Source organism: Mus caroli, chromosome 15, assembly GCF_900094665.2.
Source record: "Mus caroli chromosome 15, CAROLI_EIJ_v1.1, whole genome shotgun sequence".
NCBI classification, from domain to species: domain Eukaryota; kingdom Metazoa; phylum Chordata; class Mammalia; order Rodentia; family Muridae; genus Mus; species Mus caroli.
This window is the reverse complement of record NC_034584.1, coordinates 95,378,566-95,401,481: the sequence shown is the minus strand read 5'-3', so window position 1 is coordinate 95,401,481 and position 22,916 is coordinate 95,378,566. Positions and strand designations below refer to the sequence as shown.

Sequence of the window (22,916 nt, the reverse complement as noted above, 5' to 3'; positions counted from 1 at the left end):
TGTTTGGGTCTGGGCGTTAGCTGTGGATGGAAGCTTGGGGAACAGGGACAGTCCAGAGTTTGTGACTGAGAACCTGGGCAAGTGGGGAGCTCTGGACCCAGGTGTGCCTCAGGCTGGACTTCCCAGGCCTGGTCCTGCCCGGGGTAGGGTGTTCCCCACCGTGATTAGCAGGCAGGAAGATGGGTTGTGGCCAGACATGCCATTGGGGTGAACACAACACAGTGGTCTTTGATCTACTCTGGCCAAGCCCAGTTCTTGAAAGGGATTAAAACTCGAGGTGAGCCCGGGCAAGCTAGACTTCGAAAGCTCTCCACTCTTGCCATTCTTTTGCTCCACTGACCTTTGACAACGACTTCCACCATGACCCAGCGATCCTTGGTGACCATCAAGTCTGGGGGCACACGGAACTTCAGTGCCTCCTCGGCTAGCCTCCTTCCTGGATGTCGGCCCGGTTTCAGCTCTGTCTCTGTGTCCCAGAGCGGGAAGAGTTTTGGAGGTGGCATAGGGGGTGGTTTTGGGACAAGAAGCCTACACAGCTTTGGGGGTAACAAGAGGATCTCCATCGGTGGGGGCTACCGCTCCACCCGAGCCAGCTTTGGGGGTGCTGCCTGTGGTCTGGGTGTCAGCGGCATAGGATACAGAGTTGGGGGAGCCTATGGAGGGTATGGATATGGAGGTGGGATGGCCCCTGGAGCTGGAGGCATCCATGAAGTCACTGTCAACCAGAGTCTCCTGACACCCCTCCACCTGGAGATCGATCCATCTCTCCAGCGGGTTCGAAAGGAGGAGAAGGAACAGATCAAGACCCTCAACAATAAGTTCGCCTCCTTCATAGATAAGGTGAGAGGCAAGCAGGGTCCCCACTGCTGAAGCAGCTGCCTTTTGGAATCTTTACTTTCTGGGATTTCCTGAGGTCACCTTTGGCTTCCTAGGATGCATGCACCCAGAGCCTAGGCAGTCTGCTGATGGGGTAGCCAAAAAGTGCCTACTTAGACCCACAACAAAGACACTGCTACTCTGGTGGTCAGTGATCGTGAGCTCAGCTAGACATATTGGAGGGAAGGCAATAAGGAAACAAAGGCTTTATTGCACAGAAGTGCGTTGGGTCTCTTTCTTTTTCCCAAGGCAGAGGTATTTCCCTGTTGGTGTACCTGGGAGTAGCCTAGGTGTAGGATACCGTGTGCATGGTGAGATGAAGTGTGTGACTGCAGCCTCCATTCCAATGGCTCTGTGACTTGGGCTCCTAAGGGTCCTAAACATACAGGGAGAGAGGCCTGTGGGACCTGATGCCATTGTGCACTGTCTCCTGCCTCTGCTGGGAAAGAGCTCCATCGCAGCCCTGAACCCCTCGGGCTACATCCCGGGGATGAAGAAGAGTGTGGAGCTGAGAGGTGTCCAGCTCAGGCTGCAGTTTAGACTACTGAGAGGAAAGCCACCCCTCTTCTCAAGCCCCAGTAGGGTGGAACAGATGGACTGTCAGATCCCTTTGTGGCTCTGTTGAACTACAAAAGCCTCCTCATTGGGTGGATAGACCCAGTGAAAGACACTGCTCGGGCACCAGTTTTTAAACGTTGTCACCTTGTCGATCCAGTGACCTGTGTCATTGCCTGGGTTATTCCAACAAGGGCATGACTTTCAGGAACCTGGCTGAGAAGGGGAGATCCTGGACCTGCCTTTTCCTGGTTTATTCAGATGGGAAAGGAAAGTGGTGGATGGATTGGGTAGGACTTGAAGCCAGGGCACTCTCTCTTCCATGGTGGGAGTGGCTAGGGAAAGTGGTCTTTAACATTTGTTAAGCCCCTGTGGGGACACTGCTGTCTCTGAAGGCATGTGTTCCCTCATTCTTGGAAGCTAAGTGACATTCCAGTCCCTCCCAGTGGAAGGACTTCAGGTTGAGGAAAAGCTATGCACAGTTCTCAGAACCGGGATCAGCTGGAGCTAGGTCCAGAAACCAAATAATAGCTCAAGACCACAAGGGACTCAGAAGCAACTCCAGGGAGCTGATTGCTCAGGGCCACGTGACTAGTGATTGTGCCCAGGCTCCTCAGTGCAATTCCAGAATGACCTCCTATACTAACATTTCTAGAATGACAGACAACTGATTCTGAGTTCCAGATCCTGAAAAATCCTCCCAGAAAGGAAATAAACAGATAGAATTTTCTGCCATAACCCTCCCACCCATATCATAGGAATCAGTTTGGGCTTAGTTAGCTAGTGTGTGTGTGTGTGTGTGTGTGTGTGTGTGTGTGTGTGTGTGTGTGTTTCATAAGTTGCCTCATGTCAACATGATTGGTATATTCAGATACCTTCTAGCCCCTCTGGACCTGTCATTTGCTTCCCAAGCCCACTGTACCAACATTGACTTTACTCTCCACGTCTCAGGCTCCTTGCAGCTCAGGGGAGAAGGTAGAAGCCACCACCTGAGTTTGGGGGTCATGCAAGGTCCCTTACTATTTATTGGGTGTCCTACATCACAGAGCCTGTGAGGGGCTGCAGGAGGAAAGCCTTCACCATCTCTTACCTTTGGCGAGGACAGGTGCGGTTCTTGGAGCAGCAGAACAAAGTCTTAGAGACCAAATGGAGCCTCCTCCAAGAACACAAAACAACCAGGGCCAATCTAGAGCCCATGTTCGAAGCCTACATCACCAACCTGAGGCGCCAGCTGGAGTGCCTGGGAGGGGAGCGGGGCAGGCTGGAGACGGAGCTGAAGAGCATGCAGGACGTGGTGGAGGACTTCAAGAACAAGTGAGTGGGTCCTCCATCTATGTGGCCCAGAGCCATGGAGCTAGGGGCGGTCAGGCAAAAGGAGAGGAAATGGTGCTATCCAGTTCCACTGAATTCAGCAGTTCTCTACATCTGACCCATCTGATGGAAATGGGACACATACTTGATAAGAGGTATAAGAGGTTGGGGTTTGAGAAAGGGAGGGATGGAGTTAACAAGGAAATGTACAAATGAGCCCCAAGGCTTGTCCAGATGTAACAACCTTGGCAGACAGAAAATGCAGGCTCTGAGACGTCCGCTCACTTACCCAAGTTACCCAAGGGCAAATCACAAGTGAAGAATTAAAGCCAGAGACTCCACCCCTCCATTTATTCAACTAAGTGTTCATTTATAGGGTTTATATCTTCACCCCAGACCTACCCAGGAGGCTGGAGGAATAGAGAAGAAAAAGATTGTCCCAGGACCACATGTAGTTTCCCAGACACAATAACTCCACAAAATCCATCTGGCTTCTGCAGGGAGTATGGGATGCCCTGACTCTGAGGCAGTCTGGATGGGCTGCAATGGAAAGGAAGCCCCCTTCTGAAAGGACTGTGTACAGAGAGTACTGTAGCATGCCGTGGGTGCCAGAGGCGGTACAGCCAAATTGAAGATGAGAAATCTAGGGTGGGCGATCCTATTGGCTTGAAGACTCTACCTTCATGACAGAGTTCAGTGTGGTTGAAATATGGGGGTACATAGCAGGGAGGCAGAAGCCAGGCTAGAGGCCAGGGGCTGCCAGTCAAGAAGGAGAAGAAAGAAAAGGAAGAGGAGGAGGAGGAGGAGGAGGAGGAGGAGGGATCAGAGAAGGGACGGGCTTCTTTGGAGATCCAGGCTGTATGAACGTACATCACAGGTAGAGGCATGATACTATTTTGCCACTTTCAGTTTGAGTTTTCTTTTAGCAGAAGTAGGGGTGTTTGATTTGGGATTCCAGGCCACATATGTATGAGGGGACCACACCACCACAGAATGTTCTCCAAGTCTGCCCATCTGCCATACCCCTGAGCTAAAGAATATGTAGGATTGTATGCAGGAGGACTTCAAGAACTGGACCAGATAGAATGAGTCCAACCACACTCTCAAGCCCTCCTCCCAACACGCATCCTTCTTGGCCCTTTCCACAGGTACGAAGAGGAAATCCACAGACGCACAGCGGCAGAGAATGAGTTTGTGGTACTCAAAAAAGTAAGCGCAAGGACAGTCTCACTGGAGTCGGGTTCCTGGGGGAGGCAGGACTTTCACTGAAGCCTATGGTTTTCCTGGAGGCATGTCTGACTTTAAACATGAGGACACTGGGGTCTGGGGAGGTTCAGGTTTTTGTACAGAGGTAGTTAGAAGCAGGTCAGGATCCAGGACTCCTATGTCCAAGCTATGTGAGTCGTGGCACTAGCCCCTCTCCTTGCATGGGCAATGTAGCATGAGGGAAGCCAACTGGACCTGGTCCTCAGCCCAGAATCCAGAATACAAAACCAATCTTTAGGCAGAGCCATAGGAGGACTGAGCAGTGGAAGTCTAGAGTTCTGGCTGTCCTGCTTTGAGAATGGCAGAGGGAAGTGGGGAAAATCCTCCAAGGATTATACTCAAGAAAGAATGGAGCAGCAGCTCAGAGGAGAAGTGAAGGGAAATGGGATGGACAGAGGTGTGAGGAGAGAGGCCATGCAGTCTTTGGGGAGAGGCTGGAAGAGCTCATAGGCAATGGGAGCCTCTGACCCAGGATGGAGCATCTTCACCTTAGAAGGTGACATAGGAGACCCTTGCATATGGTCCTCGCTGATGAGCAGCAGACAGGCACTCCTGAAGGTCATACTATGGTGGACCTCCCATCTCTCCAGTCCCACTTGATAGCATTCAGGGAAGACAATGTGCTCCCTGGGGAGCTGAAGTTGTTCCACTAGCTTCAGAGGTAATTTCCAGAGGCTGCTAGGCAACCCGGGGGGGGGGAGGGACATAGGACCCAGAATGACCTCATGCTTTGTGCCTAGGATGTGGATGCTGCCTACATGAACAAGGTGGAACTAGAGGCCAAGGTGGAAGCCCTGATGGATGAGATCAACTTCCTGAGAGCTTTCTTTGAAGCGGTGAGACCCCGGGTACCCTGTCTGGAGGGCTGGAGGCTGGGAGCACTGGGGGAGGCACACACAAGCTGTCATCTCTTTCTGCCCTCCTCTCTGCCCCTCCCCCCAAACCATCTGTGGATTGCAATTCATGGAGCAGATCTTTGAGGGAGGGGGAATGAGGTTTCTGGGGGTAACAAGAAGTTTCCAAGGGTAGAAAACTCAATCTTGGCCAACCAGAATAATTAGAATAAGTGTGTTCTGTTGAGCAGACAGAATATCTGCATGTCACCAAATTCAAAGGATTCCTACGGAACTGTCTGAGCGCTGTGGGTCACTTAGCCCAGCTCAGCCCTGCCCAGTCTCACCCTGCTGCTGTTCTTCTTAGAGCACAATAAATTGGTGCAATTATATCAACCAGCAGAAGTCACCCAACCCTCTGGTGCTTTCTAACCAGTTATGACAATCGCTTGCTTCTCCTAAAGACATGTTTTTATGGAGCACCAGGGTTCTCTTCTGTGGATGCAGGGAGACCACAGACATAATCAAGACCCTGCTTTTTGGACTTTTCTCTGGTGCCCCTTCTCTTGTTCTCTAGCTCGTCTTCATGCCCCATCCCTAAAGAACATAGCACAGGGCAGTCGGAGGGAAGGATGGGACTGAGCAGTGCCTGGTCCCTTCTGACTCAGGCTTCTTGCCCAAGGTGTGGTCTCAATTGAGTATGAAGGGCTAGGCTTCCTCAGAGAGTGAGATAACACAGTACTGACAGTCCGTGGGCTTCCTAGACAACAGGAAGCTGCATTCCACCATGCAAGATCCTCTATGCCAGAGCCTGCCCCAGGGGATCACGATCTCCAAAGCACATGTGCGCACTCATACACATATCTGCATACATGCACAAAAAACTGCACACATGTGCATACACATATGCACGTGCGTGGATGCCCTGTCTCATCTGTTCCTTTTGGGCTCAATCACAGGAGCTGGCTCAACTTCAGGCTCAAATCTCTGAGACCTCTGTGGTCCTGTCCATGGACAACAACCGCAGCCTGAACCTGGACAGCATCATTGCTGAAGTCAAGGCCCAATACGAGGACATTGCCAATCGCAGCCGGGCAGAGGCTGAATCCTGGTACCAGACCAAGGTGAGGTGCCAAGATCCATCAAATTACCCAGGCATAGGGACTAGAGATTTCAGAGGCTAAAAAGATTAAGAGCCTTCCCTCTCCAGTGTCTCAGCCTAATGAGGACCCAAGTAGCTGAGTTTAACTTAGAGCTTACATATGTTCTGAGCATTACTAAGAGCCAAAACCACCAGGAGCAAGGGGAATAGTCAGATATAGGCAAAAATGCCAGGTCTCCTTCCAGGACAGATGACATGTAATGTATACCTCCAAAGCTTTACATTAAAGAAACGGGCATAAGTGGTCAGCTGCAGCCACCATGCCAACAGGAAGGGGTGAGGTCAAGACCAAGGCCTAATGCCTTCAAGAAGAGGACAGAGCAAAAAAGAGCTGGAGCCAGCTGGAACCAAGGCTCTGGGCACAAAGACTTTATATATAGATCACAGAATGAGATTTCCCAAGTTGGAGTAGATACTCTGAGCTAGGAGTCATGGAGACAGTATTGCTCTGGTGTCATGACAAATGTATGTGGAGGAAGATTCCCTATCATAAAGCATCCCCACGTGCATGATGCTGGTCTGGGAGGGCCAGATGCATGGAGCAGAAGAGAGGGAAGAGAGGCCAGGAACAGGAACAGGGGAAAGAGCCACAAGTGTCTGCTGTTGGCTGAAGTGTGTGCATATGGAGAACAAGTCCAGAGCAAGACATGGTGTCAACAGATTCAGTGGACAGGGTGAAACAATCTAGGACCCTCCAATCAGTGCATGAAAGTCTAGATGGTTCAGGGGAGCCACAGCCCTCACTCGTTGGACCTGGCTATCCCTGGTGGCTGCACACATTCCTCACACAAAGTCCCTTCTTCCTCCCAGTATGAGGAGCTGCAGCGGTCTGCTGGCCAACGTGGGGACGACCTCCGTACTACTAAGATGGAGATCTCTGAGCTGAACCGGGCCATGCAGAGGCTGCGTTCTGAGATTGACAACCTGAAGAAGCAGGTAGGACCGATATCTCAAAGGCCATCCCATCCATGCCTCTGCATTGGGGAAGGCGTGGGTCTGGGCTACCTTAGTTATGGATACCATTGCCGTGACGAAGCACAGTGACCAAAGCAACTTGGGGGAAATTGGCTTCCATAGCAAAGTTCATCGTCAAAGACAGAAACCCAAGCAGGGCAGGAACCTGGAGCAAGATCTGATGATGGAGAATGCTGCTTACTGCTTGCTCAGCATTCTTTCTTATAGAACCCAGGACTACCAGGCCAGGGATGGCACCACCCATAATGGGTTGCCCCCCCCCATCAGTCACTAATTAAAAAAATCCCCTACAGCCAATCTTATGGAGGCATTGAGGTTCCTTCCTTTCTGATAACTCTACCTTGTGTCGAGTTGGCATAAAGCTATCCAGGACATGGGCTGAACTCAGTCAATGCCGATGGAAATCTCTCAAATGAGGGCCTCTCAGGACTAGGGATGCACACTGGGACAGGCCTTTCCTCTGACCATGGCCACATGGTCACTCTTGTCTTGGTTTATGTACTTACCCACTGCCCAGAGATAGAACACAGAAATCCATTTTCTCATCCAGATAACTCTATGTTATCCTTGGGGACTGATAACAATCTTATCTTCAGGTGTAATACTCTGACCTCCATTGCATTAACATATTCTGGGGCAGTTAATCTAACCCACATGGGATCCACGAACAGTATCACAGACTTCTCCTTTCTCCTGTGAGCAGTGTGCCACACTCCAGGCTTCCATTGCCGATGCCGAGCAACGCGGGGAGCTGGCTCTCAAAGACGCCAAGAACAAGCTGGCCGAGCTGGAGGACGCCCTGCAGAAGGCCAAGCAGGACATGGCCCGTCAGCTGCGCGAGTACCAGGAGCTCATGAACGTCAAGCTGGCACTGGACATAGAGATCGCCACCTACCGCAAGCTGCTGGAGGGCGAGGAGTGCAGGTGGGTCCCCATCATGGCCCAGACCAATGCTACCAGAGCGGAACAGTATGCTCCAGAGGCCACATGAGGTCTCAGTGTCTGTTTCTTTCTCTATCTTGACTTGATCCCTTCTCTAGGTTGCCCCTTCTGTATTTTTGTTAGCTTCTAGTGCTCATGAGATAAATGTCAAGCTTGTTAAACACGGGGCTTGGCCCACAGCGTGTGCTCAACACAGATGACATTGTATGCGAGGGACCCAGTGCTCTCTAGGCCCTCCGCAGTGACATGCCTTCTCTTTCCATCTCCTGCAGGCTCACTGGAGAAGGTGTTGGTGCCGTGAACATCTGTGAGTAAATGTCTCGGGAAGACGGAAGAGTGGAGGGGGAGGAGAGGCAAATGGGAGTCCCTAGCATCCCTGAGATTTGAAAGTGAGCAACTAGGGTCATTAACAATATGTCATTAAGCCCCTCTCCTTTCCTTGGTTTCCTTCCCCCAATAGTGTCCAGAGCATTGAGCATTCCCTGTCTCTAGGGAAGGAGTCCAGGGTCTGTTTCTTATTCTGGGAAAGTGTCCTTAGACATTGCAGGGGACCTCTTATCCCTGAGAGACTGTGATGTGGTCACATGACCAGCCTAGCCTCAGAGGAGCCTGCACAAGACAGGACTCCCCATGCAGCCAAGGTCCCCAGCACTCAGCTATTCTGGCAGAAATATGGAGCCACTTACAGACCTGTCCCACCTACATAGCCACTTACATAGAACTGAAGCAAATTAGCTGAGCAAGTAAAACAGACATCTCAACATGGCCTGAGCATCCAGGAGGAGACCGGAAGGGGTGATCTCTTGCTGTCTTAGGTGGTATGGTGGCACTGGGTCCTGGTCCTGGAGATGAGAGCCCCTGGGCCTTGGCTGGATCAGAGGATACCAGGGAAGCCAGAGTCTGTGGCCCACTAGAGAAAGAATCAGAAGAAGCCTCACAGGAGGAACAGACTCCCAGAGGGAGGGCTGGCTACTGCTTCAAGTATTTGACAGGCTAGGACACGGTCCTCTACAGAACTGAGCTCATGATTGCTGAAGTAGTAGGGCAGATACTAACATTGAGTAATGAAGCTGAGGAGATTCTAATAGTTGTCAGGGAAATCTAGGTGGACATTGGATCTGTCCTGATATTGGAGTCCAACTCCCCATGCAAATTTGAGCCCTTATGTTACTTCTCATGTAGAGCCCCAATAGAGAAAGGGACAATACACCCCAGGAGCCTAAGACCTGGACTCAGGCAGAGGTGACCTTGTGCGTGCTGCTTGATCTCTTTGCACCTCCATCTCTTCGTCTGTAAACAGGGGGTCCCTGACATAATGATATTGAGGGACCAGTACACTACAGCTGTGAAAGCTTTAAAAGTCACAGAGTCCCATATGGATGTTGATACTCAGGCAGGCAGTGAGGAGACCTGAAGTCAGGTTCACCCTTCCACCTGCTGCTTCAGGAGGCAGCTGTCTGTCTTCCCAGGTTCCTTGGGGAGAGAGCTGCCTGGAGCCAAGCACTGTGCAGGCAGGACTCCTCTCACTGTGCCTGGAGAGGAGCGAGGGAGGGATGTCTGACAGCTGCCAATGACAGTCGTTCCTTCTTCTTTCAGCTGTGGTCTCTTCCTCCGGGGGCACAGGCTACAGTGGAGGTGGTGGCCTGTGTGTGAGTGGCGGAGGCTACAGCGGAGGCGGCTACAGTGGGAGTGGCCTCTGCTACGGGGGCGGAGGCAGCGGAGGTTTTAGCTCCACCAGCGGTCGCAGTGTGAGCGGCAGCAGTTCAAGCATGAGAATTGTCTCCAAGACATCATCCACCAAGAAGAGTTACCGGAGCTAAAGTACCACCCGCCTTGGCACTGTCCCCGGCCCCCATCTCCCCAGCACTAAGGCCTGATGCTTAGCCCATGCCCGCAGTCCCTAGCAAGAGTCACGGATACCAAGTGGCTTGTGAGTTTTAAGGTTATCATCCTTCTGCCTCCAGGCAGGTCTCCACAGAGATACCCCACCCATTCTTGATCTCAAAGTCCTCCCCTACCCACACAGACTCAACTGCCCTAGGCTACACCTTTCCCCTTAAGCAGTTAGGGAAGTGCAGAAAGTCCTTCACAATCTGTTTGGACCCTGCAACCACAAGAGGCTCTCAGTCCTTCACGGGAACTTTAAACTTGACATTGGTGGCCCAAAGTCACCTTTCTTTGATTCCCAACTCCTGAGTGACTCTGAGCTGTGAGGACCATGCATCCCTTGTCCTGGCTAAAAGAAGGCTCTCTAATCCCTCAAGGCAGAGCCAGTCAGAGAAAGGCAGATCTTTGCTGCTTACTCTTGCTCCAGGGACACAGGGACACTCCTGGTTACACAGAGGGAGTGTGAGGTTATAGGAAGGAATTGCACGGAGGTTTTTGGAACCTGGTCTTCACAGTGGTTTAGTCTGAAGGGTTGTGAGTCCTCAAATACCTGCTACGAGTTCAAGAACAAAGTACTTCCCAAAGGCAGTTGGTCCGTCGTCCGCTGTGCCGCGTGAACAGAAAGTTAACAGCGTTGGAGTAGCAGCCAAACCTCCCAAGCTGTCCGCTCCTCTCATGCATGCCTATTTCCTAAAACTGCTGCAATAAAATGTCACTGAGCACCCATGACGTTGTTCACTGAGTGTGTTGTGTCTCATACCCAGGGGGAAGCTCAGAACTGTGAACTCTGGGAACAGATGGTCTCACAGGTGCAGTGAAGGATGCTGCCCTCTGCCCTGAGCCTGGGGTTCCTGAGACCCGCATCCATCCTGGAGACAGAGGGAGGAGGGTGGTGGCTCTGTGGTATCCACGTGACTCAGCCCACTACCATCCTCCCCGAAGCATTACCACTATTCCTCACACCGCTTTCTGGGCCCTATTACTCCCATCTCCACCTCCTAACACCCAGCCCACTCTTCTCCATCTGCCTCCCAACCATCACCTGACCTCTAATTACACCCTTCACTCTCAGACCCAAAGCTAAGAGGGCATCATGAAACGGCCCAATTAGACAAGAATTCCCAAGGCCCAGGACAGTTTTACATTCCAGTCCGCTGATGTATAGGTGGCAAGGCAAGGGATCCAGGCTCTGAACCCAGGCTTCTTCCTCTGAAACTACAAAGCACATGAGGGCAGACAGAATGGGGTCCAAGCCCAGCCTTGTCACCACCACCCCATATTAGACTCCATACTTCGTGAGATTATAGGTAGAAAAGGCCCAGGATGGTCTTGGATCATAGTAAAGCCCCCCTAATCCACACTTCCATACTCTGGACTTGTGACCTGGACCTAATCTCAATAAGAAAGTCTTCTGGGCTATCAGGTGGGTAGAAAGGGGAGTAAAAGGTTGAGGGGTATTTGAGCATCACATGCTAAGAAAAAAGCTTGGATCCATCTGGAACATTCCCAAGGGCAATACTGTCCCCACAGGCACCCCCAGGTTGGAGCAGGTCTCATCACCATCTGCTGGGTGGCTGATGACAGTGCAGACTTCACACTGGCATGCTTGGCAGGGACACAGAGTGTAGGAGAAGGCGTCATTTCCTTCCCTCTTCTCTCCTCTCCTCTCCTCTCCTCTCCCCTCTCCTCCCCTCCCATCTCCTGTTCTATCCTCTCCTCCCCTCCCTTCCCCTCTCCTCTCCTCTCCTTCTCTCTCCTCTCCTCCCTTCTCCTCTCCTCTCTCCTCTCTCTGCTCCTCTCCTCTCTTCCCCTCTTCTCTCTTCATGCTCAGGTCTCTCCTTCCAATCCCCTGCAGTCTGTCTGGATGAGTGCTGTGGACCCAGTATCTGTGCCTGGAGGACCCTTGACCCAGCTGTGCAGGAGCATGGGGGCTTCCAATGCAGGGACAAGGAGTGGTAAACCACGGAGAGCGTCTTCCTCCATGGATCCGTCAAAGGGTGTCTGGAAGCCCATGGAGTCGTGAAGTGTCTATGGGAAGACGCTGAGACAACCCTCTAGTAAACAAAGTCTTTAAAATCTCTGCCCTGCCTCCGTCTCAGGGAAGCCCCCTTCAATGAGCAACCCAAAGTCCCACAATCCTCTTTCTCCCTGGAGGCTAAGCCACTGGATACAACATCCATAAGTGCATGGTTGGCCTCTTTCATCATTTCCATAAACAAGGAAGGAGGACAAATGGACTTTTATGGGACAACCCCTCCTCCCGGCATTGACCACTGGCTCCCTCTTGCTCTTGGCTACCCTAATTTGCACCCTGTACCTAGCAACTGCAAATACCCCAAGCTCATAAACCTGATTTAGTAGTGATTAGGGGTTTGAACAAGTCCAGTCCCCCAGCCCCCGCCAAATAAAAGGGGAAACGCTGAGCCACGGTGCGGTCAGTCCCGTCCCCATTCTCCTTTCTCTCCAGGGATCCACCTCTGCCTCCCAAAGTCATGTCATGCCGAAATTTCCAGTTGAGCCCGAGATGTGGCAACCGGAGTTTCAGCTCATGCTCAGCCATCATGCCCCGGATGGTCACCCACTATGAAGTGAGCAAGGCGCCCTGTCGGTCCGGCGGTGGTGGGGGCCTCCGAGCCCTGGGTTGCCTTGGCTCTCGGAGCCTGTGCAACGTGGGTTTCGGAAGGCCCCGTGTGGCCTCCAGATGCGGCATGCCGGGCTTCGGGTACCGAGCGGGAGCCGCCTGTGGATCTTCTGCCTGCATCACCCCCGTCACCATCAATGAGAGTCTGCTGGTTCCCCTGGAGCTGGAGATTGACCCGACCGTGCAAAGGGTGAAGAGAGATGAAAAGGAGCAGATTAAGTGCCTGAATAATCGATTCGCATCCTTCATCAACAAGGTAGGGGCAGCCAGGGTGAGGCGGGGCAAGAGCTGCTGCAGAGAGTGTCCTGGACCTGATCTATCTGGGGGACAGGAAGGGGCATTTGTCCATGGGCCTCTTAAGCATTCCATGGCTTTTTGTCACTGAAATGTCCTGCTTCCCAGCCCAGACTAGCTTGAAGCTTGCAGCACTCCTCCAGCCTCTGTCCAGGTACTTGGATTATGGGCACACATAACCATACCCAATCCAAGCCCTTCCACACTCTTCATTTTTTTTTTAAGAACATGACCTTTCTCAGTATGTCATCTGACAAATCATCAAGGTTGTCAGAGAACAGACCGTCAGAGAGACTTCCAAAGTAATAGGAAAGGGATGGCAATGGCTCAGGAGCTAATGGCCTTCCACATGAGGAATAAAACTGCCTCCTGTGTACCTGGACTATTCCAAGACTCTTAGGGCTGAAGGCAGAGGTCATAAACATCGTGAGCCCCAGATTTTCCATCTGTTTAGGAGTGGGGTGAGGCAAATGTGGAACAGAGTTCAGAGCACAAGGTGGCTGTTATCCAAGTTTTGCACTTGGCAGCCCCCAAACCAAAACTTTGGGAAGCTACGAGGCGGAGTGGCATGCCACCTTTAAGTAGCACTGAGCCGGCCTGTCATCCCTAATCCCCCTGGGTTTGTCTCTATACCCTCAAGACTCAGAATCCCTGCCAAGCACTACATGTTGTTTTGGAAACTCCAAGGACTGGGGCAAACATCCCTAAGCCAGAATCAGAAGTCCTGAGTCCTGGTAGAGCCCACTCCTCTTACCCTGAAGCTCTATGGAAGCTGCTCACAGCTCAGACTCAGGGATTTTGCTGCCTGGCTTGAGGATGATATGGATATAGATACTCAAAGGAGGTGATTTATACAAATATATCTGTGATGCCAGGCCATGGTGGTACATGCCTGTAACACATGGGGGGGTAAAGGCAAGAGGATCGGAGTAACATAGATCAAAGGGTAAGATCAGTCGCTGACAAGACTGACAACCTAAACTAGATCCCTTCCGCGACGGCTATCTTAAGAGGCCCTCTCTGGAAACCCCATAGCAAGGTTCCAGACTATGCTCTGCGTGGCACATAGATGACCAGATCAACTCATGCAGCTGCTTCCCATCGTGAGTCCAAACCCACAAAGAACGCAAGAGGTGAACCACAACTTGCCTGCATCACTGGGAGTCCGCTTCCTTCAGATGCCACCACATAAAGTAGAGCAGCAGCAGCAGGAAGCGTCAGCAAAGCTAGGGCACAACCCTTGACCTGACCTGACCTGTGCCCTTGAACCCGGGCATTCATGTGTGGGTGTGCTCATGGCAGGGAGAGGTTCACAAGGGGAGAGGGCATGGTCCAGGTCATGGGGCTTCCAAGGGGCCAGCCAAAAAGCTGTGTGCATTTGGGACAGCAGTCTTTTGGCCCCAACATGGACCACTGAGGGGGAAGATGAGAGGAGGCACAAAGATACATCCCTCTGGGTATTAGTCTCTGCAGAGACCTGGCGATGGTCTCCGGGTCCTTTCTACATGGTGACAACCCATTCTCTCGGGGCAGGTGCGGTTCCTGGAGCAGAAAAACAAGCTTCTGGAGACCAAGTGGAACTTCATGCAGCAGCAGAGAAGTTGCCAGAGCAACATGGAGCCGCTCTTCGAGGGCTACATCTGTGCCCTGCGGCGACAGCTGGACTGTGTGTCCGGGGACCACGGCAGACTAGAGGCCGAGCTCTGCAGTCTCCAGGAGGCACTGGAGGGTTATAAGAAAAAGTAAGTGGCCGCTACTGTCACCCTGCAAAGGGACTAGAGCAAGCGAGCTGCAGAACCAGCTCAGGCCCCCGTCTCCTCACCTGTAAAGCAGGGAACCCGACAGGAAAACAATTGAGTAGTGCAGGGCATCCATGTCATTGCCCACAGTGGGAGCCGTGCGTGAAGTGTGCCTCTGCCCCATCTCCCTTCCTTCCACCCTGCTTGAATGGGGACTTGGAAAGGCCTTGTTGAAAAAATTCTCTCACCTGCCACTCATGGAGTCCCAAGTCCCTGCTCCAGCTACACCCCTATTTGGGATTCCATTCTGCCAAACCCTTTACACACCAAGCACTACATTCTAGTCCCCAGATCACCCCCAGTGTTATTTCCTCCAGGATGCTGTGGCTTCTCTTTGCTCCATTTAACAAGCCTTCCTCTCAGGAGCCCCTCATCCCCATCCGGACATCACAACTCCCATCCTGTCTCCTGACATCTGTCTTCCCTGTCATCCCCTAGAGGGACCATAGGTTTCTGTTGTCCATCCCATCTCACCCACTCCCCTGAGGTCAGGCCCTGAGTCTGCCACTCGATGTTAATGAAATGGAGATTTCTCCCACCTTGTAGGAGGCCCAGAGAACTTGTCACCCGGAGGAGTCCATCTGCCCACAGCCTCATGGGAACGTATAGGGTGTGGGATGGGAGACGCAAGTTTCCATTGAGGCGAAACGAGACAAGAAGATGGGACAAGGAACGTGTCAGTAGAGTAGAGCCACGTTGGAGACATGACTGTTAAGTGCCAACCATTCTTGGTGACAGGCACTGTGCTAGGATGTAGTGCCCACCCCTACCCCACAGCACCAAAATCCCTTTACACATGTGACTAGGTGCCAAGAAGAACCACAGACGAGAGAAGAGAAAGGGGACAGGGACAGGGGACATGTTTGGACCATGACCTTGATAGATAATTTTTCTTCCAGTAGACTCCTTCTTCTAAAAGATACCCAAAGCCTGGTATAGTGGTACATATCTTGTAACACCAGCACCCAGGAGGCCGAGACAGGAGGAGTGTGAGTTCTGGGCTAGCCTGAACTACATAGTGAGTTGAAGGGTTGCAGAGTAAGACTCTGTCTCAAAAGTTCTTTTAACTTTTTAATCTATTGATTGAGAGCCACGTAGACTTGAAAAGAAATGGAGGGAGGGAGAGGGGAGCAGGTGACTGACAGGCAGGTTGTGGGAGTGAGTAAAGGCCAGGCCCAGAGGGGCCATGCCTTCCTCGAGAAGTACATAGTGAGGCAAGTTTGGACTGGTTCGCACCTCAAAATGAGATCTTTGGGTTTAAAATATGAGGGCCTTCTGGCACATCAACCACAATGGGAAACTCTTGCACAACACTTGTCCCAGCCAGTGCACTGGCAGAAGCCATTACAGGTGTCAACAAACTCATAAGAGCCCTCTGAGGCAGGCCTGGGTTGCCCCAGTTCTACTGGGGATACCCCTGTGAATAATGAGGCCTGGAAAGCCATCACCCACCCAGTTTGGTTATGTCTAGTGTGTGGCAAAGTGGGGATTTGAACTTAGACAGTATCTCCAGACCTCCTCGTCAAAGCTAGGCAGAGCTTTGCTGGACCCAAGAAAGATGGGCACCAGGAGCCTGGACTGGCTCTCCTCATCAAACAGTCTCTGTAGCCAGACAGAACACTGACTCCCATCCCCTCTGTCTGGGGTACAGTATGTGGGCCAGGGAGCCCCCAAGAAGTAGGAGGGGTATACCTGGGCTGTTTCTGTGCTCTGGTAAGTAGGTAATTGCTACCTCTACCATTGGGCTTCAGGTGGTGGCCAGACATACCCTGCAGGCAAGGAAGAGGTACAGGATCAGATGGGAATCTCCCTGGGACTAATGCCACCTCAGAACAGCTTGGGGAAGATGACCTGCTGGGAGCATGACCTTACCCCCATTTCCAAAGGAAATGGTTATATGAGGGGGCTTCCTCCGCAGCAAGAGAACGAGGTAGTATTGAGTATCCTAGGGCATGAATCATCACAGAAGCAGGCTGATGGTGGTGAGAAGGTGCAGGTTGAAAGGTAACTGAGGTATTCTAGAGACAAGAGTCTGTCCGCAGAAGGAAAGAGCCATGAGGGTCTGGAGAGAAGGCTGGAGCATAGCCCCACAGGCACAGCTAGTGCACCTGACCCAAGGAGACTCTTCCAAACTCTACACCCTAACCAAAGCCATGCTCCCCTCCCCATAGGTACGAAGAAGAGCTGTCCCTGCGTCCCTGTGCTGAGAATGAGTTTGTCACCCTGAAGAAGGTGAGGTGGTGTATATAGTGAAGGGAAGAATCCAAATACCAGCCCTATTCACATCCCATCCATGTCCCAAGACCACTCCCACAAACAAGTTCCTCTCCCTTGGTCTCTTGTGTTGGCCCTGGAAAAAAATGCCTGATACCCCATTCAACTCCACCCTGCCTAGAAACAGGGATTGACCCTGATCTCCACACATCCTCTGTTACCTTACATGGGATCACGTTCACCAACTGTTCATTGAGCATCTCTCACGTGCTGAGCGCAGAGCTAGGGGAATAGCTGTGAATCTGCCTGCCCAAGCAACTGCCTGCCCATGTGGCTAATGTTAAGTAAGAAACAAAATAATTGCCGATTTAACCACAGGCACAGAGAAGAGCCCTAAGCCCACAGCCATCCCTGCCATCGCTTGTCCAGGCAGTACTTGACTAGTGTTGGGCATGGCTCTGCATACCCGATTCAGGTCATGGTCTGTCACTGTGTTACAGGACGTGGACACAGCTTTCCTGGTGAAGGCTGATCTGGAAACCAACTTGGAGGCTCTAGAACATGAGATTGAGTTCCTGAAAGCCCTGTTTGAGGAGGTATTCATGACCATGAGGTCTTCTGGGTGATCTGTCAGGCAAATTCCAGAGGGACATGGGTGGACAGGAGAGCGGCGGCAAGCACTAGCGGGACATCTCATGCACTCAGGAAGTGAGACTCCCCAGGGTCATCCAGATAGATGGTTGTCAGGTCTCCCTTAGAGAAGTTCTGGGTCACCATAGGAATAAAGGGCGAAGACAAGGCAGGGAGCAGGCTGGGGATTATAGGCCAGGAAGAGCAAGAACAGTCGTAGGACATCTGAGTGGGTTCCTCTCATGGCTGCACCCTCGGTGCTCACTCCTCCTGTGTGATCTCCCCAGGAGATCGGCCTGCTGCAGTCTCAGATCTCAGAGACTTCAGTCATCGTGAAGATGGACAACAGCCGGGAACTGGACGTGGACGGCATCGTAGCCGAGATCAAGGCCCAGTATGACGACATCGCCAGCCGCAGCAAAGCAGAAGCGGAGGCCTGGTACCAGTGCCGGGTAAGGCTGGGGCACAGAGGGGCTGAGAGAAACATCAGAGGAGGGGGCAAAGGCAGGGAGTGGGGAGAAGCAGAAGACAGGGTTCCAGTGCCCTCTGCCCCAAGAATAACTAAGGACCTAACATGTCTGGGTTACCCCCACAGCACCAAAGAACCCACAGAAATCCCAGCTCTGCTGTTTCTGCCACGTTGGGTCTCTGCAGAGCAGATGGATCCCACACACAGGCCAGCCCTGTCACAAGGGTGCCAGGTCCCCAGCTCTGTTTATCCATAGACTCACTAAAGTGGCCCTCTAAGCAGCATGCAATCAGTATAATTGGTGTTGGTGGCAGAGGGGGTTCTGAGCTTCACAGTGTAGGTGGAGGCCGCTGGCTTGGGTGTTACTGGTGCTGGAGCAGAAACAGTGATTAAGGGTGCTCCAGACTTAGTAATTAGGGGCTTCCTGGGAGGGCAAGGGGAGCCCTGGGGCAGCTGGATCTAACAAGCCATGTCATCTCAGCCTCAATGGCTTGTCTGTGTAATATACAGTGTACATGCAATCACCCCCTGGCTCCCACGTTCCGCAACTGTTCATTGAGCATCTCTCACGTGTGGAGCGCAGAGCATGGGGCTGCAGATGCATCAGGGATAGGCAGCAAGCCTGCCTTCCTGACATTTTCCTTCTTGGAGACAGAGCCAAGGGTAGGCACAAAGCATTGTCATGAAGAAGATGAGAGAGGGTGACCCACAGGGGTGCTGTGGAGTGTGGCTTTAAATAGGATACCGGGAGATGGTGATGGCAGAATGTCCCTGTTGGAAGGAGTCTATGGTCCAGCCACACCCAAGCCCATGGGAACACTCAGCAGTTTCCAAGGGCAAGCAGAGGGTTCCCACAGGTAACGGGGGGTGGGGGTGGGGGGCAGCATATGGAGTCTGGACAAACAGGAACATTGACATTTGACCTGCTCTCAAAGGCCACACGATGCACAAAAGCAGAGAGCAGGAGAAGAGTGGCTAACTTAAATTTTTTTTTCACTTTGAATCTGATTTCTGATGTTTGTTTATTTGTTGCTTTGAAGTCAGCCAAAGCAAGATATCACATTGTTTTAGTTTTGACTGTCCAACCCCAGGCTGAACATGCAATCCTTCTAAAGTCCACAGGACATGGAAAATTGAAATAACCCTCAGGAGAGCTCAGACTCTGGGGCAGAGAAGGGATCAGATGCAAAAGGAAGAATCTGGGAGAGTAGGGATCAGAGACTGGGGCTGCGTGACATAGGAATAAGGAGCAGCCACATGAGACACCTGGCATCAATGAGAACCCAAAAGGAATGGGATGTGGGATAAGTACAGTCATGGGGCACAGTCATGAAACACCTAAGCTAGGAAGAAATGGGATGTGGGATAAGTATTATCATGGGGCACAGTCACGGAGCACCTAACCTAGGAAGAAACAGGATACGGGATAAGTACAGTCATGGAGCACAGTCATGGAGCACCTAAGCTAGGAAGAAATGGGGTGTGAGATAAGTATGGTCATGGAGCACAGTCATGAAACACCTAAGCTAGGAAGAAAAGGGATGCGGGATAAGTACAGTCATGGAGCACAGTCATGGAGCACCTAAGCTAGGAAGCCAATGGACAAAAGGCTGGGGACAGTGAGGAAGGGGCCAAGAGATGCCACAGTGAAGGGCTGGGGTCTCACCTTTCTGTCCTGGCAGTATGAGGAGCTGAGGTTGACGGCTGGGAACCACTGTGACAACCTACGCAACCGCAAGAATGAGATCCTGGAAATGAACAAGCTAATCCAGCGGCTGCAGCAGGACATTGAGGCAGTCAAAGGCCAGGTGAGGTCCCGGAGTGGCCGGGAGAACCTACCAGAGGGCCACCTTCCTGCTGGGCCATGCCAGGGCAGGACAAACCTCGTCAGTGAGGAAGAGAGACGAGCCTGGGCCACCTTGTCTCACAGGAAGCAAGATGCTTCTACAAGCTGCCCACCAGCCGCACAAGCAGCCCCACAAAGTCAGGTTCCCTGCTGTCAGAGAAGTAGCCAGGCAGAAGACTAAACTCAGGCTCTCACCCTGTGATCCTGACCTTCAACATGACTAAGTTGCTTATAAAGTTAGACCTACTCAGTTCAACTAGGCTTGTGAGAACCAGCCAGGCTCTACCATCTATTTATTAGCCACAACCCCATCCCTGTTCCTCTGTGTTTCTAGTCCCAGTAACACCTCTCCTGTGCCCTCTCCCCAGCGATGCAAACTCGAGGGGGCCATTGCCCAGGCAGAGCAGCAGGGAGAGGCCGCCCTCACTGATGCCAAGTGCAAGTTGGCAGGGCTGGAGGAGGCCTTGCAGAAGGCCAAGCAGGACATGGCCTGCCTGCTCAAGCAGTACCAAGAGGTGATGAACTGCAAGCTGGGGCTGGACATCGAGATCGCCACCTACAGGCGCCTGCTGGAGGGCGAGGAGCACAGGTGAGCGCAGATGGGCACCAGGGTGACTGCTATTCTGTCTCCTTAGGGTAGCTGCTGCTGTTAGCATCCCACAGTCTTGGGAAGCAAAGCACAGCCCCACCCCCACCCCACACCCCACACACACCCCTTAACACAGTGAGGGCAGAAAGTAGGGCTCCCTTCGTGGCAGGAGCCTGACACCTTTTCCCTTCTTTCTCTAGGTTGTGTGAAGGCATCGGGCCTGTGAATATCTGTAAGTAGCTGAGTCATGAATCCTGGACTCAGGATCTGGGGGTTGGGTAGAATTCCCAGGTGGAAACCCATCACATTCCACCCAGCCGTTGGAGCCTCTCACATCCCCACTGGATGAGCATGTTTGCCGTACTTCCTGTGCGGGTGGAGAAAATCCAGCATGGCTGCCCACCCAAGTCACCACCTGAACAAAGGATGTTTTGCTGTAGAGTTAACAGCAGGGTCAGGCGAGAGGTGCAAGGCGAGGAGAGTCTGTGAGAGGAGTCAGGCATCACTCCCAGCTTCACGGAGGCTTCAGGGAAAGGCGAGGGAGGGGGAGCGGGGGACGTGTGTGAATGTATAGGGTGCTTCCAAGCAATGGGTAGGATTAGGAAGGGTAGATGGATCCTTGGAGCCAGGTAGAAGCGCCGGGAGGTTCAGAGACTGGGATGGCCCAGGGTAGGGGATGGCCCACCTGTGGCACTGAGCATGTTTTTCTGTCCCCACAGCTGTCAGCAGCTCCAAAGGTGCTGTTCTCTACGAGCCCTGTGTGATGGGCACGCCCATGCTGAGGACCGAATACTGCACCGGGACCACGGGTGTCCTGAGGAACAGTGGGGGCTGCAGCGTGGTGGGCACCGGTGAACTCTACATCCCCTGCGAGCCCCAAGGGCTCCTGGGCTGTGGAAGTGGGCGGAGCTCCAGCATGAAGATGGGGGTGGGTAGCAATTCCTGCAGCCGCTAGTGTTAGCGCTACTCAGATTCTGAAATCGCTGGATATCACATCTCTACGGGGCTGAAGACCAGAATATTCCAAAACTCTTCCCTTCCCACACCAACTACACATTGCCCTGGGTGGGATACTCCTGGGAGCTGAGCTACGCCCAGCCCCGCTCATTTCTTCAAAGCCACCCTTCACATATCTAGATGCAGACCCCAAGCTGGACACAGAGTATGTGGAGACACATGAGAAGGGGGTTTTATTGTCTCTGTCACCTGGGGTAGCAAGTCAACTTTAAGACAGTCAAGAGAATGGCTATAATCTTACCACCACTTCTCTCCCAGGAGGGATGGCCAGCTGTATACACTACAGTTCTGTTTTGCAAAAGGCTTTCCTCACAAAGCCAGCCCTTGTCCTTTCTACCCCATCTCCTTTCCCTCTGGCTCTCAAATAGCTAAGAAAATTGAACTCATAGGACCCACCTGAAGCATGCAATATTATAAAAAAAAAAATCAAAAGGAGATTCCCCATTCGAATTCTGAATCTCAAAACCGAGATTTACAATCAGAGGTTCAGGGTCACTGGGCACTGTGTCTCCTGAGCATCGAGACTCTAGGATGTTGGGTAGTGTATTGAGCTCAAAGTAAAATACAGCGTTCATTGACAGCTGATGGCGAGATGTGCCTAAAATGAAGGTAATGGTGTATGTCGTGGTTGCTGCTCAGACAGTGAAGAGCCAGTCTTGGTTATGCTGCCTTAGTCCAAGCCCTGCCTACCGCCTTGGCCCCAGCCCCGCCTACCTCTATACATAACCATTGCTTCTTGCCTCCCTCTCATTTAGTCCCTCTAACTTTGGGCCTTGGGTCAAATAGGAGCATGATGTGGGGCTGCCCCAGTCACTTGGAGGCTCGTTTAGGATCTGAGAGAAAGAAGAGATGCTAGGCTGACATACAAATCCTGTCCACCTGGAGTTGAGGTTCTCTCTGAGGAGTCTCTGAGCTGTCTGTTTCCAATAAACTGACTCTGTTCATACACACTCTAGGAACCAAAATGTCTCACCCTGCTGGGTGTGGGGTTGGGATAAAGGTAAGGGAACTCTCAAGGAGCCTTCAAAGATTGCAGTCTAGGGATAGAAATGAAGGAGTTACACTCATGGGAAAACCTCACATATGTGATATGCAAGAGGCCCGCGGGATAAACATGACGGCATATGATTCATACCGAAACCTGCACTTCGCACATGGGCAAGACACTCTCCGTGTTATGAACAGCACATGTTATGCACAGCCTCGCCATTCCATGGATGCACATACACACATCTAGAGGCGACACATAGGACCCCATCATGCTATGTCAGGACTTAGCTTAGCATCTCCCATCTCCACCATTTGTCTCCATGGCCTTGGAGCTCCCACCAGGGGAAAGCTTTGGAAATGGGTGACATCTGGCCTAGGAGGAGGACCAGGACACCCCCCTAACCTCTCCTCATTTAAGGAGTCCAAGGACTGGAGTTAAGCCTGGAGGTCAGCAGTCCCACCCTTCATGAGGCCCTAGAACTCTCCCTGCTGGCTGCATTGACCTCAGAGTTCATCCCTCCTCTGGAGTTTTCTGTCCCTTGTGGTGGCCCCTGCTGGAGTCAGAAGGTGCCTCCTCCTTCCCACAACCACATTCAGAGTCTCCATTCTGTGCAGAGCCC

General features: G+C 52.2%; 2 protein-coding genes across 2 annotated transcripts; both read left to right on the top strand.

The window, feature by feature from the left end:
* The first annotated feature begins 235 nt into the window (after positions 1-235).
* LOC110310198 (keratin, type II cytoskeletal cochleal-like) lies at positions 236-10,532 on the top strand. Its single transcript, XM_021182937.1, has 9 exons — positions 236-840; positions 2,537-2,745; positions 3,891-3,951; positions 4,749-4,844; positions 5,801-5,965; positions 6,814-6,939; positions 7,682-7,902; positions 8,193-8,227; positions 9,517-10,532. The coding sequence occupies exons 1-9, from the start codon at positions 361-363 to the stop codon at positions 9,738-9,740; spliced, it is 1,617 nt and encodes a 538-aa protein (XP_021038596.1). The 5' UTR covers positions 236-360; the 3' UTR covers positions 9,741-10,532.
* Positions 10,533-12,241: 1,709 nt separating this feature from the next.
* On the top strand, positions 12,242-21,757 carry Krt82 (keratin 82). The gene is made up of 9 exons (XM_021183051.1): positions 12,242-12,704; positions 14,276-14,484; positions 16,713-16,773; positions 17,256-17,351; positions 17,673-17,837; positions 19,537-19,662; positions 20,069-20,289; positions 20,490-20,521; positions 21,009-21,757. The coding sequence occupies exons 1-9, from the start codon at positions 12,300-12,302 to the stop codon at positions 21,242-21,244; spliced, it is 1,551 nt and encodes a 516-aa protein (XP_021038710.1). The 5' UTR covers positions 12,242-12,299; the 3' UTR covers positions 21,245-21,757.
* The last annotated feature ends 1,159 nt before the right edge of the window (positions 21,758-22,916 follow it).